General features: G+C 42.9%; 1 protein-coding gene across 3 annotated transcripts in view; it reads left to right on the top strand.

Annotated features, from left to right (window-relative positions):
- Positions 1-17,983, top strand: part of LOC126484412 (E3 ubiquitin-protein ligase mib1) — a 631,979-nt gene that overhangs the window by 443,748 nt on the left and 170,248 nt on the right. The window contains exon 12 of one of the 3 annotated variants that reach the window (XM_050107921.1): positions 1,087-1,105. The exons of the other annotated variants lie outside the window; for them this stretch is intronic. Within the exon in view, the coding sequence (XP_049963878.1) occupies positions 1,087-1,090 (4 nt within the window). The 3' untranslated portion in view covers positions 1,091-1,105. Of the gene's footprint in view, positions 1-1,086; positions 1,106-17,983 lie in introns of those variants that run through there. 3 annotated transcript variants of the gene reach the window in all.

The following is a 17,983-nucleotide window of genomic DNA, read 5'->3' as shown; positions in this document are numbered from 1 at the left end:
TTCGAGGCGGGGTTGTCATACATACGGGTACTATGTTCCCACTCATCATTTGCGTCGTACATTTTTGACATTTTGGAGAGTCAAATGTTTGGCAGGAACGTCTTCCGATACACACAGGTGACGTCAGACAGTACTGAATAGCATTAAGACAGATTACGTTTTCTTGTGAAACTTTAATACTCTTCCGAATTCGACATGAAGCGATGCAGTGCATAAACAGCTAACACAAAAGTCACTGAAAACAGCTGACGTGAATTGTGCACAAAATCGTGTCTACACGCAGACATTATGTTATAGTCATCGCGACTGCAGGTTACATGAGAGATAATCTTCCTTGAAAGGCACTTATCTCTTCTACAGAATGTGTGTCTGGACAACCGCGAATCATTGCTGATCAGTGCGTTCACTGCTCTGCTATTTACACGTGGTAATTCTAATTGAGAAAGAAAATGACGGCATTTCTTTTATTTGTACACTTCCATAGGGTCGTTTGAAGATTTAACAGTCTCATAAACTTTGTGAATGTCAAAAATCAAATGTGTGTGAAATCTTATGGGACTGAATTGTTACGGTCGTCAGTCCCTAATCTTACACACTACTTAACCTAAATTATCCTAAGGACGAACACACACACTCATGCTCGAGGGAGGACTCGAACCTCCGCCGGGACCAGCCGATGTAAATGTCAGATGCTAAGAGATTGCTTGTGTAATTGTATGAGGAAGTACGGCGTCTTACTATAATTTCTTCGTAGACACATATGAAAATTGAAACTTCCCAAAAGATAAAAATTGTGCAGCGGAAGATAACGGAAACTCGGATTCTTGTGTTCCCGTAGAAACTCTCCTAAAGACTGAGCTGTCAAAACATCTCCTCAAACCTCCCACAAGAGAAGACACAGCTGCTGAACCCCGAGCTGTTGCCAGAGCTGCCCACGAGAGGTGAGCGCCTGGTGGCGGGCGCCTGGCTGGCTGGCTTGCAGCACGAAGTCGCATTTGTCAGCAGGTTTAGTTGCAGCACGCAGTCCACTGGTGTGCGAAAGAGTTATTCTGATTACGCATTTTAATTCTCTGTTTCTTGTTTCAGGTAAGCAACTGACCACCTTGTTACAGACAGACGAAGAACAGTTGGTAAGTGTTCATACGTATGTCAGAAATATTTGCTCCTATATTCGTTAATAGCTTACGTGTGTTCCTGTTGCACACACGTTTCGCAACACCTCATGAGATAAATTATAAAATTAACTAAATGATAAACAATACTAGATAATATCGCCGGCCGAGGTGGCCGAGCGGTTCTAGGCGCTACAGTCTGGAACCGCGTGACCGCTACAGTCTGACTGTGACCTTAGGAGTTAAGTCCCATAGTACTCAGAGCCATTTGAACCATTTTTTAGATAATATCACTAGAGCGCAGAACCAATGTAAAACTCTCTCGGCTCAGTCCAAAGCATACACATTCGTTGATAAAGCTTGGAAAACGGTTCCGAACAGGCAAGCACTTAAGGTAAGTTAAAGCTAGGCGCTCATGGTTTTGAGATATAGGGCCAGAAATGTCCTGATGCAAAGACGTTTGTTTATGAACTATAACGTTTTGCCGTAGCGGTCATCACTTATGGTGCTAGTAATTCTCAGTTACCGAACAACATTGGTCGCAGAAGGCAGCTGACACTTCTTCGTCTGGCTCATTAAAATGTAGTAGTTTCTCTAGACGGTTTGTGATTATTTTCGGTGAATATTTTTACATTAAAGGCAGGACAAGTCTGTAGTTTTCTTTTTGGTCCGAAGTAGAATAGTTATAGCACTGTTCTGAGATTGAGAAATTGACTCCTTCTGCAAACATTCTGTCAATAATTTTCGAAGTTACTTACGCAGTACCTTGATTTCAGCGTTAATAATTTCGTTGAAAAAGCCCTGTTTACTGTCGTTTTCTTCCTTGTACCTCATCTGCAAACCTGTCCTATTGTTACTCGCGGCCGGCCGCGGTGGTCTCGAGGTTCTAGGCGCTCAGTCCGGAACCGTGCGACTGCTGCGGTCGCAGGTTCGAATCTTGCCTCGGCATGGATGTGTGTGATGTCCTTAGGTTAGTTAGGTTTAAGTAGTTCTAAGTTCTAGGGGACTGATGACCACAGCAGTTGAGTCCCATAGTGCTCAGAGCCATTTGAACCATTTTTTTGTTACTCGTGCTTCTACTGACTAACCAACTGCAGATTTGGTTTTAGCTGTACCGCCGCTGCCATACGTTTCGTTTAGATGTCACATTTGAGAAGAAAATGGTTTTACACACCTTATCTGGCACTATTCTGAAATGTCATTATTAATTATGTTTCTGATTCATCTCTTGAACTGTACAAAGTATTTAAAGAAATCTGTGAACTCGTGTACAGTTTCCCCACTGGTGTTCGTTACTGTACCCTGTGAGAAATTCCGCAGATTTTTTCGTATTTCTGTTTAGTTTACTGAATCTTTCGGATTCTAGTTGAAGGTTGGCTTGTTCCAATTGAGATTTTCTTTTATTTTGCATTTTTCGTACTTGGAACGTCATTTTATATCTGCATGATTAGCTTTGTAAAATAATTGACCCTTTCGTTATTGTGTGCTTATTCTTCATTTCGTAAGGCGCGGAAGTTGATACTTCAATTTATGCGACTTGCCTTTACTGAGGGTATCACTTTCATCCAATGCCCTAAATTATTTGTTGGATATATTCCAATTCCCGTCGTCCTCTACAGTTTCTACTCTCCACAGCTCCATGTAGTATCTCGAAAGTTATTCCCTGATGTCGTAACATATCCTACATTGCGTCCCTTTTCCTTGTAATGTTCTTCATATTTTCCTTTCTTCGCCGATTCTGTAAGGAGCCTCTTCCTTTCTTCATCCTTCTGTAGCACCATATTCATCTGAAGCACCACATTTCACATCTCAAACGCGGTGTTCTCAGAGCCCTTGACTCACTACCATACAATGCTGTGCTCCAAACTTACATCCTCACAAATTTCTTCCTAAAAAAGTGAGATGTTTGACACTAGTAAATTTATTTTGGTCGGGAACGCCCTCTTTGAGTGTGCTGGTCTACTTTGTATGCCCCCGTTGCTTCCTTCGTCATGTGTTATTTTGCTTTGAACGTAGCAGGACTCCTTCACTTCATCTACTTACTGGTTACCAATTTTGATTTTCAGGTTATCTCTGATCTCATTTCTGCAGCTTCTCACTACTTTCGTCTTTCTTCGGTTTAACCTCAATCCGTATTCCATATTCATTAGACCGTCGATTTCATTCAATATGACTTGTTATTCCTCTGTCCGCAGCTCGTGGTCGTGCGGTAGCGTTCTCGCTTCCCACGCCCGGGTTCCCGGGTTCGATTCCCGGCGGGGTCAGGGATTTTCTCTACCTCGTGATGACTGGGTGTTGTGTGATGTCCTTAGGTTAGTTATGTTTAAGTAGTTCTAAGTTCTAGGAGACTGATGAATATAGATGTTAAGTCCCATAGTGCTCAGAGCCATTTGAACCATTTTTGTTATTCCTCTTCACTTTCACTGAGGGTAGCAATGTCATCTGTGAATCTATTATTTATATCCTTTCACCCTGAATTGTAATACCACTGTCATACGTTTATTTTATTGCCGTAATTGCTTTTTGGATGTGTAGATTGATCAGTAGGGTGAAAGACTACATCCCTGTCTTGTTATTGTACCCTTTTGGTATTTGTAAATATTTTATATTACCCGTCTTCCCCTACAGCTTAGATCTACTATTCTGAGAATTCCAAACATTTTGCATCATTTTATGTTGTCGAAGGCTTCGTCTAGGTCGACAGATCGTGTGAACGTAACTTGGTTTTTCTCCAGCCGTGCTTCAACGTCAGAACTGCTTCTCTCTCGCCTCTCCCAAAGCCAAACTGATCCTCATCAAACAGATCACAGTTGTCTTTTCCATTCTTCTGTGTATTATTCTTGTCAGCAAGTTTGATACATGAGTTGGTAAAGTGATTGTAAGATACTTTTCGCAATTATCTGCCCTTGGTGTCTTCGTAAATGTGTGAATGATTTTTTTCCGAAAGTCTGATGCTATATTTCCAGTCTTCTAGATTGTACGAACCAACTTGAATAGTCATTTGGTTGCCACTTCCCCTAATGATTTTATAAATTCCGAACGAACGTTGTCTGTGTCTTCCACCTCATATGATGTCTAGTGCCCCAAAGCTCTGCTAAACTCTGATTTTAATGCTGAAGCTGCTACATCTTGTCTATCGACTGCCCTTTCTTCTTCTTCTATCACCTCATTAGACGGTTTTTTCCCCTCGTAGAGGCTTTCAAATGTACTCTCTCGTCTGTAGTTAATAGTGGAATTCCCATTGCACGCTTAACGCTTTTTATTTCACCGAAGGTTACTTTGACTTCTCTCTGGGCTGAATCTGTCCTTCCGACGACCATCTCTTTTTCGATTTCTTCACACTTTTCCTGCAGCCTGCCACTTTAGCTTTTCTCCACTTCATATTTATTTCATTCCTAAATCGCTTACATTTCTATGTGCCTGAATTTCCGTGAACATTTAGCTCTTCCTTTTTACGCCAACAACTGAAGAACTTCTTCTGTAGCTCAATATATCTTCGCTGCTGTACCTTCCTTACAGCTACATTTGTCTGTGCAACTTCCGTGACTGCTCGTCTTAGAGATGCACTAATAGCATACCAACAGTCGTTATATTGATAACGTTTTCGACTTTCCAGTCACGTCACCTTCAGGACTGTCGCATGAATGACACCAAGTACCACTCTTGCATCTATAAGACAAGGCACCAATAGTCGTATCTGGTTCTGTAGATGTCCGAAGTTCATGAGCAAGTGTGCTCTTCATACATGTAAGAGCAACTGTCAAACGAACAAACCCTGTTGGCACCGCTGAGCGTCATGTCGCGCGACCCTTATTTCAACCGTATCGGATATCGTATCGCCTCAGTACGAACTGCGCGAGGTGTGGCCTTCTCTACTATGCTTTTCCGAAGAAAATGCTGCGGATGCTCCTGTTTTCAAAGATCACTAGAAGCGTATTCAGAGTGTTGCACGCACTCGTTTCTTATATGTAGAAAACACAGATATCTCATCGCATCTTGACTGGCCTACTGGATAACTCGATATTACACTACCGGCCATTAAAATTGCTACACCACGAAGATGACCTGCTACAGACGCGAAATTTAACCGACAGGAAGAAGATGCTGTGATATGCAAATGATTAGCTTTTCAGAGCATTCACACGAGGTTGGCGCCGGTGGCGACACCTACAACGTACTGACATGAGGAAGGTTTCCAACCGATTTCTCATACACAAACAGCAGTTGACCGGCGTTGCCTGGTGAAACGTTATTATGATGCCTCGTGTAAGGAGGAGAAATGCGTAACATGACGTTTCCGACTTTGATAAAGGTCGGATTGTAGTCTATCTCGATTGCGGTTTATCGTATCGCGACATTGCTGCTCGCGTTGGTCGAGATCCAATGACTGTTAGCAGAATATGGAATCGGTGAGTTCAGGAGGGTAATATGGAACGCCGTGTTGGAGCCCAACGGCCTCGTATCACTAGCAGTCGAGATGACAGGCATCTTATCCGCATGGCTGTAACGGATCGTGCAGCCACGTCTCGATCCCTGAGTCAACAGATGGGGACATTTGCAAGACAACAACCATCTGCACGAACAGTTCGACGACGTTTGCAGCAGCATTGACTATCAGCTCGGAGACCATGGCTGCGGTTACCCTTGACACTGCATCACAGACAGGAGCGCCTGCGATGGTGTACTCAACGACGAACCTGGGTGCACGAATGGCAAAATGTAATTTTTTCGGATGAATCCAGGTTCTGTTTACAGCATCATGATGGTCGTATCCGTGTTTGGCGACATCGCGGTGAACGTACATTGGAAGCGTGTATTCGTCGTCACCATACTGGCGTATCACCCGGCGTGATGGTATGGGGCGCCACTGGTTACACGTCTCGGTCACCTCTTGTTCCCATTTACGGCACTTTGAGCAGTGGACGTTACATTTCAGATGTGTTACGACCCGTGGCTCTACCCTTCATTCGATCCCTGCGAAAACTCTACATTTCAGCAGTATAATGCACGACCGCATGTTGCAGGTCCTATGCGGGCCTTTCTGGATAGAGAAGATGTTCGACTGCTGCCCTGGCCAGCACATTCTCCAGATCTCTCACCAATTGAAAACGTCTGGCCAATGGTGGCCGAGCAACTGGCTCGTCACAATACGCCAATCACTACTCTTGATGAACTGCATGGGCAGCTGTACCTGTACACGTCATCCAAGCTCTGTTTGACTCAATGCCCAGGCGTATCAAGGCATTTATTACGGCCAGAGGTGGTTGTTCTGGATATAATATATTTGTCCAATGAATACCCGTTGATCATCTGCATTTCTTCTTGGTGTAGCAATTTTAATGGCCAGTAGTGTAATCCCATAGTAACGACTGGGACTAAACAGAGCAGCGCTTGAAACGTAGCAATCAACTTCGGTGCAGATCGGTACCTCTACAAGATCTCGGCATTAATGAGTGCTTTCAGCTGAATGCGTCATACATCAGAAAAACTTGGATTCGCTTTGTCACCGAATTGAGGGCATTATCAAGGCAAGAGGCGGTGTCAGACTGTGGTGTCTCCTGGGGGTGACTTTTTACCGAAGTGCTTATTGTAACACAAAAGGTGGTTAACAAGTATGTTTTGCTCTCTGTAGTACTATTTACAGAAGCCGACTTTTCTGGATAGTTTGAAAACGTCCGCAGGTTTCGCAAGCTTCCATTGGACGTCACGGGAACAGTGGCCTTAGCTGCTGGTCACCGCCACAGAAGTGTGACAGCTCCAAATTACTCGGCCGGGCTGGTGACGTGGGCGACAGCCGGCCGGTTCGGCGCCGCCGCTGTGAGTGACGGAACTGAGTCAGCGGTCCGGCCCGGCCCGGCGCGTCCTGTCCCTCTGTCCGCCCGTCCCGTGGCGCAGGGCGACGGCCGGGCGCAGAATTTCCCCAATTTGCCCACTTAGTCCGTTCGGCATCTCTCTCTCTCTCTCTCTCTCTCTCTCTCTCTCTCTGTCTCTGCCCGTTAACACGCTTCCGCCTCTCTGTACGGCACTTTGACTTTTATGCGGAAAATGACATTTTGGTAGCCCCCTTTTGTGCTCATCATCCGACGAAAATACACGTGCCCATAACAGAACATTAATCTCATTTTTCACGGTATTAACCAACAGTAAATGCTTCAGAGTGAATTTATTGCCTTGTCGCAGTTTCTGGCTGACAGCGGGACCTTATGGACCGGTGCTCATTTGATTTCGTTCATACTTATTTTGTGAATAACACCGTCTAGATCGCTATTAAAACTTTATTTATTACGCTTTTTCGCTTGCTGCCATCGTCAGATATCTGCAATTATGATCAGAGGAACCTAAAGAGCGATAGGCGTTGTTATACAACAAGATACAAAAAATGAAAAACTGAACAATTACAGAAGTTAAAAAAAATGTTTTTAGAAGTACACTCAACAAGAAGCTTGTACATCGCAGAACAATGTTCAGTGCCATTATTAAAACATATGCCCAATCGGGCGTAAACTAACAATCGGTCCAAAAATCTGTACAAAAATGTGAGTTCTAGCCCGTAGGTAGCGCTATTCTGGGGGACGTTGCCTTCGAATTCTATTTTGTTATATGTATATTCGTTCTTTTGTGAAAAGACATACAGTCTTGTAAGTACAAACATCCAAAGTCAAATTATGAAACATTATTTAAACGAGTATAGCTGCATACTATCAAATTAGCTTTTAGGTGGCGCCAGTTAGCCGATGTAAAGTTCACTGAGCTACCAACAGGTAATCATTGAGTCTACTGCACAGTAACGTCTATATAACAGCTGCGTAAATTATAGTGTTAAACAAATTTTGCGTTGACAAGATGATGTGATAATAAAGATAGAGCTTGCTGTTATAATTATGCGTATCTGATAAATAAAATCTGTGTCCTACGAACCAAAACATAGCCAAACATTACCTTAAAATATGTTTGGGTGTAAAAACGTTTAAACAATAAAACAGTTACATTATTAAAATATCTTAAAAGGCAGCTCCATCTTGCGGAAACAGCAGCAGCAAGACCTTTCATTTCCAGCCTGATAACTTTTTAACCCAAGAGTCTCGAAGCATCATTGTGACAGGAAGAAAACAAGAGAATGCAAAGGAGGAAAAGAGGATAAACCATTACAATCACAACAAGTTGTGTAAACCAAGTAATCTTTAGCATACAGCGGTCACATTTTACTACCTCCTAATCATTCAGACTTTACCGAAATCACCTGAACGAACAGTTGACCGAGAAGGCAAATTGCTTGCTCGATCCATAACCACGAGAAAATTATTAAAAATTTGCTCCTCACAGTCAGTAGATGTTCTTTTACGTTCCCAAATCGCCCTATACCATCACACTAGCTGTTTCTTACTCGAATTTTGTCGCATGGTAACTGGTGTTTTGTATCAAAAGAGTTGTGGGTTACCAAGCAGAAACTGCTGAAATATTTAATGACATTTTATCACAAAATATTCACGACATATTGAAAAGTGAAAATGCATAGTCACAGCAATACAGATTTTTCAGTGAAGGGAAACTGACGTCATTATTGTAGAATGTCAAAAGTGGAAACGAAACTACGGTGGAGAGTCATTAACGCAATTTTATGTTGTTTAAAAGCATCCAGTCTTACTATGTTAGCGTGGACCAGGCGTGGTTTAAATTCGAGGAAATAATATCGACGGCAGTTGAGAAATACATACCAAATAAGTTACTAAGATGTGGTAATGATCCCCGGTGGTACACAAAACAGCTAAGGGCGCTGTTTCAGAAGCAACGAAACAAGTATGCCAAATTTAAAAGAACGCAAAATCCACAAGATTGACGGAATTTTACAGAAGTTCGAAATTTAGCGTTAACGTCAATGCGGTATCCTTTTAATAGTTTACACTATGAAACTCTCTGTAAGTCTGGCACAAAACCCAAAGAGATTCAGGGTATAATTAAGGTACACTAGCGGCAAGACGAAATCATTAGCGCCATAGCAGTGGTAGTTTTGTTGATGACAGTGCCACGAAAACATAGTTACTAAACATGACTTTCCGAAATTCCTTCTCAAAAGGAGAAAAAGTAAATATTTCAGAATTCGAATCAAAAACGACTGCCAACATAAGTAATTTACAGGTAACAACTTAAAACACCTAATAAAGGCAAGGCTCCGGTCCAGACTCTATACCAGATAAGTTCCTTTCATTGTATGCTGATCCAATAGCTCCATCATAATTTGCAATCGTATATAGCCGAATTCTATTAAGATCCCTAGGCTGGAAAGTTGCACGAGTCACATCAATATCCAAGAAAGGAAATACGAGTAACCCGCTGAATTACGTACCCATACCACAAACGTCGATTTGAAGTAGGATTTTGGAGCATATACTGTGTTCGAACATTATGAATCACCTCGAAGAAAACAATTTATTGACAAATAGCCAACACGAATTTAAAAAATATCGTTATTGTGAAATACAGATAGCTCTTTATTCTCATGAAGTAATGAGTGTTATCCCCAGGGGGGTCAGATTAATTCCATGTGTTTAAATTTTCAGAAAGTCTCTGATACCGGTTCCTCATAAGCAATTCTAATCAAATTACGTTCCTATGCAGTATCGTATCAGTTGTGTGATTGAATTCCTGATTTCCTGTCAGAAAGGTCACGCTTTTTAATAGCTGGCGGAAAGTGTTCGAGCAATACAGAAGTAATTCTGGCGTTTCCCAACGAAGTCTTACAATCCGTCAACTGTTCCTGATCTACATAAACGATTTAGGAGACAATCTGAACAGCCCTCTTAGATTGTTTTCGGATGATGCTGTCATCTACCGTCTTGTAAAGTCGTCAGATGATCTGAAACAAATGCGTAATGACACAGACAAGCTATCTGTATGGTGCAAAAATTGGCAAGTGACTCAAAATAATGAAAAGTGTGTAGTCATCCACTTGAATACTGAAAGGAATCCGCGAAATTTCGATTACACGATAAATCACACAAATCTAAAGGCTGTAAACTCAAATAAATACTTAGGGATCACAATTACGAATAACTCAGTTCGGAACTATCACATAGATGATGTTGTGGCGAAAGCAAACAGAGAACGCGGTTTATTGGCAGAACACAGAAAGAATGCAACAGCTCTACTAAAGGGACTGCTTACACTAAGATTGTCCGCCCCCTTATGAATTATTGCAGTGCGGTGTGGGATACGCATCAGATAGGATTGATGGAGGACGTCGAAAAAGTTCAAAGAAGGGCGGCTCGTTTTATATTATCGCGAAATAGGGGAGAGTGCCACGGATATGATGCACTAATTGTGTGAATTGTGTGACATTTATTAAAACGAAAGCGTTTTTCGCTGCGGCAGAACTTTCTCATGAAATTTCTATCATCAATTGCAGAGTAATCGTGGAAATGTAGAGAATGCTATTTTCTGGTAGAAAAAATGCTGTCAGTTCAGAATTAAAAGAATTTAGAAATTTGTCGAATTAAGGAAAACATGTAAGTTTTGATTCTCATATTACAGTACCATACGCAGCTATTACAATTTCTATTCCCTCTATTATTCAAAATAACATTACGTTGTACTCTCTGAATGTTACGAGTGCTTGAATGCAACTTTCAGGCTGCAGCAAAGTCCGTGTAGGCATTTATTACAGAGTCTGCTGTTATTGAATGGCCGTATCGAATGGCTCTGAGCACTATGGGACTTAACATCTGAGGTCATCAGTCCCCTAGAACTTAGAACTACTTAAACCTAAGGTCATCACACACATCCATGCCCGAGACAGGATTCGAACCTGCGACCGTAGCGGAAGTGCGATTCCAGACTGGAGCCCCTAGAACCGCTCGGCCACACCGGCCGGCTGGCCGTATCGTGTAGGAAGTATAAAATGTACGAATTTGTCGCAACTTACATGTCTGCATAATCCTTCGCCCTCGGCGCAGTGTCCATGCTCTGCAATATGAAGGAAAATGCCTTTACATCATCAGAAAGGTGAATAATGGTTGCTGAAGAATCTGTGTCTCTGCTGAAACTGGTTGACCAACAAAAAGTAATGTTTCCTTGTTATTTTGTTTTCGACAGGAGTGTATCGGCGGTTTCTCCCCTACTGTCATTTATCAGTCTATACTGGGAGGTTGCTCACTAAACCGTCAAAGGAAGGACTGGTTCACTCTCCGCCAGTAATTTAGGCCAGTGGCAGGTCTAAGTGTTTGCGACGAAAAATATTTAGTCGACGTATTTGGTATAATTATTTAGCGGATTGGATTCAGTAGAATGTGGATTAGCTTACAGTATACACCGAACTCGCTTGCCAGTGGCGCGCAACTGAACAAGTATGCACACGAATGTTTAGTAGATCTTTCGTCTCCGTCTCGCAATGTCCTCTCTTCTTCTCTTTTTATTGACGATCGGCACCATGGCATACTGGACAGTCCCCGGGTTCGATTCCCGGCGGGGTCAGGGATTTTCTCTGCCTCGTGATGGCTGGGTGTTGTGTGCTGTCCTTAGGTTAGTTAGGTTTAAGTAGTTCTAAGTTCTAGGGGACTGATGACCATAGATGTTAAGTCCCATAGTGCTCAGAGCCATTTGAACCATTTGAACTGGACAGTCGACTATGTTCTGCTTACGCTATACAGAAGCGCTTGCGAAGTATACAGTGTCCTCCGTACACTTGAGTTGCGTAATCAAGAGACGCTTCAGGGTCCTTAACTCCACTGCCAATATAAAGGAAGTACAACACTTCCACCAAATTGTTTTTTCTTGCAGGCATACTGTCTAGTGGATTCAAGTGTGTACTTTCTTTAATAGAGGCTTGAAACATTGTTTTAACAGTCTTAGTGTGCAAAAGCGCTTCTTTAGATGTTCAGCTCGAATTTATTTCTTTAAGAAGCACTTCGGAAGCTCCATGCGTAGTTCTTTGACGAATCGTCTTCCTACCATTATTCCCTTGTATTCATTTTAATGTCTTTACCATCTGTTTCAGGGTAAACATGGCATCAAGATTCAATTCTTAATTAACTCTCGCTTTGCGCTTCATACTTATTGAACACTCCACATCAGTCGTCCACTTTAACATCAACTGAACCATGCCTGAAGGCATACTCATTTAGCGAAGAAAATCACAAGCCTCTGAGCTAAATTAGTGGCTTAGTGCGAACGAAGTCTTGAATTTAAGTAGAAGTATTGTTTGTTACCGAGACAGACCACCACCTCACTATCACTTTGAAACCGCGTTATCCCCATTGGCTAGAGAAGTGATCCTTCTTGATATTCCGATCGTTGTTCGTTCTTACAGAATCTGGAGCAGGGTTTCCCGAACTGTGTTGCCAGTTTTTTAAAACTTTTATTATTTTTATTTTGTGTTATTAGTTATGATGTAAAATTGAAGTAATCTCTAAATAAAACAAATTTTTATCATTTTTAAAACAATTTTAATAACCTTCAAGATAAAGAGAATGGCGATCAGATTACCAGGATTCTCAAGGTGTTCCGTCGAGGAAAAGTTTGGGAATCCCTGATCTAGATGATGAGCGGCTGAAGAAATTTGTCGAAGAGGGGATCAAGAGCCTAAACCGATTTTTGTACAGCTGGTTTGGTGAGAGACAAGACGTGTTGTGACCCAAGATCAAATTTTGATAGAAAGGACTCAAAACTATTTCTGTCTCTGAAGACTGATAAATATCCGTTCAACATTTCTGAAGGTGTATTACTTTGAAGATTAAAAGGTAAACGTGATTTTGGATTATATTTGTTGGTATGGATGTCGACTTTTTCAAGGTAATGTTCTGTAATTACATCCCCTGTCAGTAAATCGTGTTAGGTATCAACAAAAATAATTAGCAAAAAAAAAAAAAAAAAAAAACAGGAAACAAACTTTGAATATCTGTTATTCAATTTCGATGCCATTTGTAAAACTTTGCTTACAAAGCATCACACACAAACACTGTAATGAATGTTCTGTAGTATTTTCATGTCTTCTATATTTTTTTGTTCACTGCATAATTAAAGTTGAATAAAATGCTGTATAAAACTTCATTTTTTGGGTTGTTTGTGTAAATTCTAACCAAAATCCAGTATTCGCCTCGATGGGCGTGGAAAAAAGGCCTGAGAAAAGACGATACTCATCGCCCACTCTTGAGACGTTATTCGCAGTATGGCTACTGGACGGCGTATTTTGTAACGCTGTAATTGTACGTTGTGATGCGTTGCAACACGTAAAGATGGGGCATAACGAGCTGTACGAGGAAGCTACAGAGAAAAATTTGGGGTCTCTCTCTCCGCAATGTTCTGTAAACGTTGTCATCCGCCTTGAAAGCCAGACATCGCCTAAGGCGTCATGGCGGGGGAGGCCGTTTGCTGCAGTCACAGTATTTCCCATCGCAGAATTGCTAAGTCTGCTAGTCTGCTGTTTAGTAGAATAGAAACACGTAATAAATTATAGCATGTACAGAAAATTCCACGAGAAGTCAAGTGAACTTTCACGCAACTCCTACCGTAGCGGACGTCTATGGTTTCACGAAAGACTGACAAATATATTTCACGTGGACTTGCAGATAACTTTGAAATGTGAGACCCGTTTCTTGCTTTAGTTGTAGAAATGACACTTGTTCAAATGCAAGGACAAACAGTTTTCGTGTGCATCATCTACATGTACATGACTACTGTGCAGTGTATACTTCAATGCTAGGCAGAGTGGTTATAGAATTCGTTTCAGATTATTCTCTCGTCCGTTTGATTCTCGAATATCGACGGAAGAAATAAACAGCTAAATGATTTGGTATGAGCTCAGATTTTTCTTGTGTTAATACGATAATCATTTCTCCTTATGTAGGTGGGAGTCATCAAACTATTTTCCCGTTCGAAGGAGAAAATTGGTGATTGAAATTTCGTGATAGATCTCGCCGCAACCAATTAGCCTTCATTAAAATGACTGGCAGACAAACTCGAGTATCATATCCGTGGCATTCTGTCCCCTACAAAACAGTCTGCCCCTTTCTTTGAACTTTCGGCATGTCCTCCGTCAATCCTATCTGGTAAGTATTCCATACCACACAGGAATACCGCAGAAACGGACGGACAAGTATAGTGTAGGCAGTCTCTTTAGTATACTTGTTGCACTTTCTAAGTGTTTTGCTAATAAAACACAGTCTTCGTTCGCCTTCGTATGTGAGGGTTCCAATTTAAGTTCTTCGTAGGTAACTGTAGTCCGCGGGTTTTCGGTTGAACTGACAACCTTTAAATTTGTGATATCCACACTGTAACTGAAAATCAAAGGATTTTCTATAGTACTCGTGTTGTCGGCGTTAAACTTTTCATTGCTTAGGGCCAAATGCGGCTTTTCTCACACTACAGACATAGTGTCTAAATCACTTTGCAATTCGTTTTATTCTTCTGGCGTCTTTACTAGACGGTAAATGACATCATCATATGCAAACAATCTAAAAGAGATGCACAGGTTGTCTCCTAGGTCGTGCATATACACTGATGAAAAAAAAACAGCAACGCCAAGGAGAGGAGTTGGCGATATAAACGAAAGTTGGTAAGGGCATTTCTACATCTGAAAGATGATGTCTATTCAAATTTTGCGCCAGGCGCATTGAAGTAGCGGTAGTAGCCCCGCTGTGAGGATGCAAATCAGGTTTGCTTTAAATAGGCGCTGTAACGGTCGTGAGCGTTATTTACCTCTGAGATTCGACGTGGTGAGCTGATGTTAGTGAAGGCGACAAAAACGTCATTTCCAACACCTCACTGAGTTTGAACGAGTTCATCTAATTGGACTACGAGAAGCTAGATGTTCCTTCTGTGGCACTGCAGAAAGACTTACCAGGAATGTAGGCATTGTTCACGATCGTTGGCAGCGGTGGTCACGAGAATGTACGGTCGCAAAAAGACTGCGCTCCAGACGACCACTTGGTACTACCGAGAGGGAAGACCATCGTGTTCGGCGTGTGGCTCTGGCTTATCGTCCTGCATCTGCAGCAGCAATTTGAGCAGCAGTTGGCACCACATTGTCACAACGAACTGTTACAGATCGGTTACTTCAAGGGCAGCTCCGAGCCACATGTCCTGTAGCGCGCATTCCAGTGACCCACACCAGCGCCGTTTGCGACTTCAGTGGTGTCAAGCGAATGCTCATTGGAAGGCAGGATGGAAGTCTGTTGTGTTTTCTGATGAAAGCTGCTTCTGACTCGCTGCCAGTGGTGGCCGTGTGTTGGTTAGAAGGAGGCCAATTGAGAACCTGCAACCAACCTGTATGCATGCTAGACACACTGGACTTACACCTGGAATCATGGTCTGGGGTGCGATTTCATATGGCAGCAGAAGTACTCACGTAGATATACCGCACACCCTAACTGCAAATCTGCACATCTGCCATTCATGAACAACATTCAAAATGTTCAAATGTGTGTGAATTCCTAAGGGACCAAACTGCTGAGGTCATCGGTCCCTAGACTTACACACTACTTTAAACTAACTTATGCTAAGAACAACACACACACTCGTGCCCGAGGGAGGACTCGAACCTCCGGTGTGAAAGGCAGCGCAACCCTTGACATGGTGCCTCTAACCGCGCGGCCACTCCGCCCGGCGAACAGCATTCCAGGGGGAGTTTTACAACAGGATAACGCTCGCCCACGCACCGCTGTTGTAACCCAGCATGCTCTACCGAGTATCGACATGTTTCCTTGGCCTGCTCCATCACCAGATCTGCCTACATCGAGCACATCTGGGACATCATTGGACGTCAACTCCAGCATGTTCCACAACTAGCGTTGACCGTCCCTGCATTGACTGACCAAGCGCAATAGGCACGGAACTACATCCCACAAACTGACGTCTGGAACTTGCATAATACCATGCATGCACTTTCATGCTTGCATTCAACATTCTGATCGTTACTCTTTGTTATTGGTGTCCCAGTATTTCAAATTTGGAATGGCTTACCTCACACTTGCGATAACTTATGATCTTGCAGTGTTAATCAATGAAATATCTACACAAATGTATTTCCGAAATTACGTTACTCTCCGTTAATTATTTTTTTAATCTTGCAGTTTTTTCCGTCAGTGTAGAGTAGGAACAGAAAGGTTGTATAACAATAACACATATCAGAAGTGGAAGTCGTAAATGACCAATTGGAGGAAATTTTAATGAGTTTGGTTTAGGCCTAGGTTAGTAAGAAGTGCTTTGCGCGCGGTTTTCGAGTTGTGGAGTGCCCTTGTGGCAGCCACGCAGTCGCCGGCAATTGATGCAACGGGGCGAGCAGCCGCAGCCGCAGCGGCAGCGACAGTGCGGGGGACGAGCCGTGCCGCAGCGCTGTCCGCCCGTGCCTCCTAATTAATTATCGGCGGTGGGCGATGCTCATTTGGCGACCGGCGGACGGGCATCAGCTCGTGAAGGGCGCGGGTAATTGGCCCCGGCCGGTAATAACCGGACGCAGTCGTCGACTGGTGGCTCGTGGCGCGTCCGCTGCCACGTCCCACGCATCCAGCCCCCCCCCCCCCCCCCCCTCCCCAATGGATGGCGGGCGCCGACGCCACGCAAATCTTTGCTTATCTGCCGCCGCGCATTGTATTGCCGTTCAGTGTGTAATTTCATGTGCCGCTGTTCATAAATCTAGATCGGCTGCGATATCGTGAAACACTGCGGCCGCGATACGCGCTGTGCGTGCTCATGGCCTCCTGGCCGCTGCCGCCGCGAGCGGCTTCGCTGTCGTCTCGTGCGAACGTGGCCTAAAATTTCGCCACCTCTCAATCCAGTGTCCCATAAAGTAGGTTGCAACGCAACTACTAATAAAATTTGTGTTTTAATTACTCATTCAGAGGCGTTTAGCAAACCAGGATAGATCACTTCACATATACATAAGTCGTATTAAAAAAGATTTACCAACGCCCCTCAAGCGCGTGAAATATGTCAAAAAATCTTAAACGTATTTTCATTTAAGAGGTACTAACGAACTTTTCACAAAAATTAAAAATGTACAACATACAGAGGTGAGGTGCATATGAACAATAGGCTGTCGCAGTCACACACCATCAAACAGAAAATCAGCTTAACACGCTGATTTACACTGATCAAATTACTTCACTGAAGATGTGCGTAAGTCAGATTTTAATTAAGCCTCGCTTGATTTGATGTTATTAAAAACATACAGGGTGCTTCCCCTAAGACTTGATAGGTGCATTTTCTCCGGTGCTTCGGTAAATATTTGCAATTTTGTTTTCGCAATGCTTATCTCGAGTCAGCCCAGACACATACTGCTAATCACATCTTCCATACGACGTCCGGCGTCGAGGGAAAGAGTCTGTTTGCTTCCTTGTCCAAGCAAAATGATTTTATTAGTGTAATGCGATATTCGTTTTACCAATATCTGTTAACACGGACGGTAAAACATGAGCAGTAACGTGTTCTCCAGCAGTGACGGCACCTCCCTGGCCAGCGCTGACTGCTTTCGTCATGCAGAAGCGCTGCTCAGTCGCTGATGGCGTACTGGGTATTCATAGTGTTTTACTGCTCCTGTTAATACATGTTGATAAATAGAAGATCGCACTAGAGTAGTCTGGGAGCGCTCTATCAAATGAGCACTTGAAATTCTGATTTAAAAATCATTTCGTTTGTAAATGGAAACAAACCGACGCTTTCCCTCGACGCTGGGCGCCGTATGAAAGAGCAGGATTTGTTTGGGCTGATACCACCTACACGCTGCGAAACAGAAATTGTAAATATCTGCCGAAAAACGAAAGAAAGTGCGCCTGACGACCTGAAGCAGATACCCCCGTTATACATATCAATCGATTCTACTAAAAAATGGAGTTAAAGAAATCAAAGAAGTTGGGCAGCAATGAATCGTTTAGGCTCCTCTT

The sequence above is a fragment of the Schistocerca serialis genome, chromosome 6, assembly GCF_023864345.2.
Source record: "Schistocerca serialis cubense isolate TAMUIC-IGC-003099 chromosome 6, iqSchSeri2.2, whole genome shotgun sequence".
Lineage (NCBI taxonomy): Eukaryota > Metazoa > Arthropoda > Insecta > Orthoptera > Acrididae > Schistocerca > Schistocerca serialis.
Note: the sequence above shows the minus strand (reverse complement) of the source record. Positions and strands in the feature narration are given on the sequence as shown.